Raw genomic sequence first — 7,030 nt, forward strand, 5'->3', positions numbered from 1 at the left:
ATCAGTAAAAATGCATTGAATAATCATGTAAAATATTTTTAGTTTTCTCAAAAGAGTATAGTCTATTAAAATTTCTGAAATAATGACTTTTACCATAGATAGTTCAAAGCAATGACTAAATCATTGCTGTAATAGTCCAGTTCTTAAGAACACTTGATGTTTACAATGATAGTTACAAAAAGATGGCCTGGGCATTAAATTAATCTGATATTAGAAATCAGAATTATTTCTAGAAATCTAAAGGAAAGAACTTCAAAAGATATGAGGATATACATTTACCTGTTCTGTTCAAGACCAGAAAAATGGGAAAATCCAAAATATCCTATGAAATCTAAAACAAACAAACAAATAAAAAAACACATGAATTTATTATTGTTGGGGTATAGGAAAACTTCTCTTTCACCTTGGAAGATCCACTGAAAGATCAACTCACATTAAGGCAGATTAATAACAGAAAGAGATTTATTTACACTGTGCACTGGAAGAATCACAGAGTGATTACCCATTAAACCCTTGGGGTCCACAAATTTATATTCCCTCTTTTTAGAGGTGGGTGGAGATGAGGAATATAGGTAATCCTCTGTAGGGCAAAAAAGTGATTGCTAAGGACAATGGGTAGATACTTGGAAGAATGAATGGATAGGAGAGAAAGAGATTGACTTGTAAGTGATTCTCTTTGCAAATTAAATTAACCTAAGATACAGGTATTATATTTAAAATTATTTGGTCCAGGTCTGGTTGCATTCTTGATTTTCCTTCCTGCAATATATTGAGATAACAGGGAGGGGAAAGAAAGTTAATAGTTCTTTTGATGGGCCCTATCTGGTTTATGCAGGTAGAAGGAAAGCTCATTCCAAGGCCTGTTAATTTCTCAGGGCCTTTAATTCAAAATATTCTTTATACTAAAGTCATGTTTTGGGTGAAATTTCCTGAGCTCCTTTTTGATCAATGAAAGAACACCCTATGTTTGAGAATTGCAAAGTAGCCTCAGCCAGAGTCATTATTTCCCCTTTATTCATGTCTATGATGCCTTCATTTTTCTCAGTGGAAGGACAGAAGATGTGCTTGAATGTAGAATTTCTGACTCAAAAATTATCAAACATAATAACCTTAGAAATGTAATTTCCAGTAAATTCTAGAATTCTAATAGATTCTAGAATTCTGATAAGATTAGAAAAGTAACATATCACCTTCTCAAGTGAGGCTTTTCCTCACTGTATAAAATATCAAAACTCCTTTGCCTCTACTATAACATAGGGAATGGCCTAAAAAACAAAAGAGCAGAAAGATTTTCTGTCTTTTTAAAATGTCCCACACACTTTTGGGAACTTTCAGCCTGGCCTGCATCCCTTAGGCTGGTTAAGTCTTTTGTTAAAACTCCCAAGTGGTCGCCAGCCCTGCAGGCTGGCAGAGTTCACAGGCTTTGTATTTGGCAGAGATGGGATGATTAGAATAGTTAACCACAGTAATTGCCTGAAGCTGAGAACCCTCCTTTTAAAAGCTCTGTATTCCTCCCTATGTTCAGGAAAATTTGGGATTTTGAGCAGAGACAATCTACCATATTTCCTCCTTTCCCTTTCCTTCCTCTTCAAACTGCTTGTCCTCGTTATTTGGCCTTGTGGACAAGTGGCCAACCTTTCGTAAAACCACCCATTCCTCTCACCTGGCATGCCCCATGATCTTTTTTCTTAGCTCTTGTTTATTTTATGACTTATTCATTTATTTTCAGTTTTCGTGACCCTTCTGCTAGAATGTAAGCTCCATAAGCAGAGGCTTTTTCTACATTTGGATTTTAGTGATTCCCATCTTTGTTTTCCCGGCAAAAGCATATAAAATACTGAGTGAGCTCTGACCATACCATTTAAAACAACTTTTTTTATTAATTGTTTTTTTACATTTTTTATTTCAAAGTATTGCAGGGGTACAAACTGCAAACTAGTACAACCTCTATGGAAATTAGTATGGAGATACCTCAAAGAACTAAAAGTAGAACTACCATTTGATCCAGCAATCCCACTACTGGGTAGCTACCTAAAACAACCTTTTTTATCTTAACCACTTTGGGGTAGTGTTTCTTAACCTCAGCACCATCAACATTTCAGACTGGATAATTCTTTGTTGTGAGGAGCTGCTCTGTGTGTTATAGGATGTTTTGTAACATCTATAGCTTCCACACAGTAGATGCCAGTAGCTCCTTTTCTCTTGCGGTGACAACCAAAAAATTTCTCCAGATATAGCCAAATGTTCTCTGGGGAGCAAAATCACCCCAGTTGACAAACACTTTTGTAGAGCGTTTAGTAACAGCATTTTAGTTGGTGATAATTGGGAATGTTCTCTACACCTGAATTCTGAAGCCATTGGGGGGTGGGGGGAGAAAATGTATTCAGAAAACAGAGATCATACAGATGAGATTAATTATAGAATGTGGCTTGAATTATTAGGGAAGCAGCCTTACTAATCTTGGCTTCAGGATTAAGCAGATTGACTCACCCTGGCATAAGCAGTCCTGGTAAGTGCAGGCCTCCACTCTCAGAGCCCATCTGCCCTGCTCAGATTACCACACAGGTAGATTCAGGGGATACACAGTCAGGAGGTAGATAAAGATGCATTCTCCCAAGCAGGTTGGCAGATCCATAAAAGCATCCAGATTCACACAGGCTCAATTGTTTTGGCCTTCCAAGGAAAGAGGTATTGAGAGAGGCCAAGGGTCCACTTGTTATGCTGGACGGTCTCTTTATGCCCTGCAATTCCACTCTGCACCCCACTCCAACCTGTCTTGTGTCCTTACTGGCTGACTTCTACAATATGTATGAATTGAGCTCCTCATGCCTCTAGATTTCAGATGAGTTCATCCAGAGGAAGGCACCAGTAGGAAGTAGGAGGACAGGAAGAGAAAGCTGGGGGCATTTGTTCCATCAGCTACTTCTCAGTTTCCATTTCTCCTCATAGGGCCACAGCTCCTGTTATGCAGCGTTCCCATATGCCAAAGCTGTAGTTCTTTCTAGATTCTTCTGGTAAAGCTCCTTCCAATCAGACCTTAAGACCTAGAGCCTGTGCAAGTTTCCCACTGTTCTTAGCCCCGGGGAACTTCATTGTCCTTGTTGGTTTCACTTAACCATGCAAATCCCTTCTTTAAACTCTGTTCAGTTGCACTTGCCTCTTTTTTTTTTTTTTTTTTTTTTAGAATATAACAATAAAATGAATTTTAATTACATTTCCATTTTATACATCAAATATTATATCTTTGAGCCTACCAAATTTCTGATTATCTAATTTTAAAAAATGATTAAACAAACACTTAGTATCAAAGGCATAGTCATATTTGTTTAAGTTCATGTTGATAATAACTGGTTTTGAATTCATATAAGTATCTGGAATTGGCCAGCATAAACCAAGATGATGGCGATGGACCTTAATTAAACAGCCGTCACCGCAATGCCAGACTATTCCTTCAATTTTACCCTCTCTGCAACCTTCAAACCAGGACAAAAGATCATTGTGCTTCAATGTAGGCAGATTTCTTATTTGAAATGCTCCATGTGGTATAAGAAGATGTAATGGATGCTTCTTGCTTCCTAACCCATATGGATTTCCATTGATATTTGTTCCTATAAGCTCCAGTGTTTGCTCTAAGAGATCTGATAGTGGCACTGCACTAATTTCCAAAAGTCCAGGATCATCAGGATGATGCTTTAGTACCAGGGCAATTTCAAATTCATAATTAACTACAGAGGAATGCCAGCAATACTGTTTGTTGTTTTTCTCTACTGGTACCCAACCAGGAATGTGTCCATTTTCATCAGGCATTGGATTCCCATTTAATTGTTCTATTTCTTTTGCTGGTATCCAGCACTCTGGAGCAGGTTTAAAGTCCTCCTCAACGTTCCAAAAAAATTCTTTTGAGTTTTCTTTTGAATGTAGAAAATTTTTAAATCTTTTGTCAGCTTGTTTGTTAGGTTTTCTATCTAGCCGAGCCCAAAGGTATGGCTGATCTTTGTAGGTAGTAACATAACATGTTCCATCCACTTTTTCTGTTGGAATTGCACTGTATACATCTGCATCTAATGCCTTGTGACTTATAGTTTCAGTTGCCAAAACTTTAAATGGCTTTTATTTTTCCCTAGATTTTGTTTGCTTTCAGAGCACTCACTTCTTGTCCCTCTCAGCTTTATCGGTAGTAACTGTTTACATATTTAATTTATGGTTACTGATGCTCCCTTTTGGCGGAGGGCTCCTCTTTCACCTCCGTCACAAACAGACACGGCATTTTCCGCTGCACGGAGCCCAGGCGCCTCATGATGAAACCGACAGACAGTACAAGTGGAGAGCGCGCTCTCGAACTGCGCCGGGTCCAGGCGGAAATAGAGCCCTCACTTGCCTCTTTTTAAACCTTTAATATTTGGAAAGATTTTCAAAATCTTAAAAAAATATTAAGAATTGATATAGAGAGATTTTGTATTTCTTTATCCAAATTCATCAATTTTAATACGTGATATTTGTTTTATCATTGACTCTCTTTATACTTTATGAATACATAATTATGAAATTAATGTCTTTAAAATATTTCCTCATAATACTTTTGTGTGTCTCCCTTGTAGCAAATAGATTATTTTACATAACCCCAGTACGGTTATTAAACTCAGAAAATTTAATATTGATACATTGATCTGTAGCCCATATTAAAAATTTTATTTTTCAATTGTTCCAATAATGTTTTTATAGCAGTCCTTTTACTCTATTAGAGTCTCTAGTCCAGAATCATGTGTCCAAAGCACAACTTTTGAGTATACTATTTCCTGATGGGTCCATGAAAAATATACTTCATATTAAAATTTGAAAAGTGAAGAATAAATGACCACAAGTGTCATGATTGGAATTTTGAGTATGAAAGTGATTAATATTTCATTTTTGAGCTGCACATTTATTGCCTGAGTAAAGAGTATCTCTATTTATTTAGTGTTCATTAACTTTCTGCTCCATTCATAGCCATGCATGTAGTAGGTGCTAATAATTGAGAGTCGGGAAGAGGAAGACATCAAAGAAGTAAAAAAAGTAATAATCTTTGTGCCTGGGAGTTCTAAGTTTAGGAGACAAGAGTTGTTTTCCTTTTCTTTTTTCCCCTATGACAACAAAAAAATGAATGTAACTAGGACTTACAAATTCAAAACATCCTATTGGAGAAGAGTGACAAATACCTGGACAGAGTTCTGCTATTGCACAGCACTCTGTGGCAGACATCAAAACTTAATCATAGACAATCATACTAAACCCAGGTGTTATCTCAGAAGCTTTCACTACACAATAAGCAGTCATTATCAACTGATCAAAGCAGACATCCACAATTTTACCCACCTCTAATCTAGGAATAAGTAATATGTTTTGCAAATAATTTGAAAGACTCAGATATGAATGAGGGAAGGACACCAGCCAAGTCAGCCTGCAGCCAATGCAAAAAGGTTCACCCCAAACAGGAACACCAGCAAATACAGAAAATTTGAATGAAAGCCTCTTTACTCAAATACCAGAGAAGTTTATTTATTTTGTCTCTCATTTTGAGGAACACAGTTTATTGGAAGCAAAAGCAAATAATCTGTTTTCATATTCAGTCTCTAAAGTTGAAGAGGTGCCTTCATTATAGCCTTGAAAGAATGTGATACTAACCAAGCCTACATCATCAGGCTTAACTACAGAGTGGATAAAAAAGAGCCCCAGAGAGTTTTCAAAAGTCCAAGTCAAATTAGAGATGTAAATACAACAAGCATTAACATCCTAAGAACATGAAACAGAACTCCAAGCCATTCAGCTGAAACTGGCCCAGGCACTAAGGCAGGCAGACTCCCTAATAGTAATATCTGAGTCATGGTCAGGAATCTGTATTATTCTAAACTATCCATGAGCTTAATTTAAAAGTAAATCAAGTTCTTGTTTGTTAGTTGTTTTTTTAATTTTTTGTTTTTGTTTTTGCAGCTGTCACCAGATCAAAGGCTGTTTAACATTCCAGAGCTGATCACGAAAGGAAAACACATTGTGATCTTGGGTTTCCAGGAGAAATGGCATCAGTTCCATTAAGGCTTACTGTATATGTGTATATGAGTGAACAGAAGAACATGATTATAGCCTTTGCCTCAGGGCATTCAAATGAAAATAACATTTAACTATTGTGATTGCATTTGCAACACACAAAACAAAGGAAAAGAATGTGTCAGACTGCACATGGAACAATATTTCTACCTTTAATTTTCCAAATGTCGTCAAGGCAAATCTGACTAAATCATGCAGATTTCTTCCAATTTAGAAAATAAAAACATATGTATATATGTATATGTATATATATGTGTGTGTGTATAAAAATATATATAATATTTGTGGGTTGTTTTCTAACATATATATAACATATATATGTATAACTTAAATATATCTAAGTTCTTGAGTTATATATTTAACTTAAAGTTCCTGAGTTAAAAAGGAAAACTCTCTGAAACAACAGCACAGGCACTTTCCCAGAGAAAGATGGTTTAACTCTGATAATAGCGATAGTAGGTAAGCTATTGAATCTGGGCATTTACCTCTTCATGAAGCAGAACATATAGCAAGATGCAAGCCTACACGAAGCTGGCTGTGGATACTGACAATGTAGGGATGTATCTACACAGTACAGTTTTAATTTTCTGCTTAAGTTGCTTAAGTCACTTACACTTACAAAACTAAAGGTTATAAGAGGAGCTTTGTAGAAGTAGGGAAGAGAGAGAGTAGGTAGGTACTGGTGTCCTGAGAAATGTAAAAGTGGGAACTATTAGGAATGAAAAAGAAGGTAGTACCAGGAAGTGAAAGCACTGAACACAAATTTTTCACCCTCTTCACATTACTCACCATTCTTTCTCTTCTGATTTCATAACATGATAAAACAAGTTAATTCGTAGCTCTATACTTTGAATATGGAATTTTACCTGAATTCTTTCAAAGGAACATTGTAAGTGTTCCTCTTCCTTTCCAAGACTAGTATTATGAGAAAAAAAATGCCATATGGAAA

At 36.3% G+C, this 7,030-nt stretch overlaps 1 protein-coding gene across 1 annotated transcript; it reads right to left on the reverse strand.

Moving 5' to 3' along the window:
* Positions 1-3,189: 3,189 nt before the first annotated feature.
* Positions 3,190-4,347, reverse strand: LOC105877249 (RNA ligase 1-like). The gene is given in 2 exon segments (XM_076005365.1): positions 3,190-4,120; positions 4,209-4,347. Coding segments are annotated over 2 exon segments (987 nt in total). The 5' UTR covers positions 4,298-4,347; the 3' UTR covers positions 3,190-3,222.
* Positions 4,348-7,030: the final 2,683 nt, after the last annotated feature.

Source organism: Microcebus murinus, chromosome 8 (assembly GCF_040939455.1).
Source record: "Microcebus murinus isolate Inina chromosome 8, M.murinus_Inina_mat1.0, whole genome shotgun sequence".
Lineage (NCBI taxonomy): Eukaryota > Metazoa > Chordata > Mammalia > Primates > Cheirogaleidae > Microcebus > Microcebus murinus.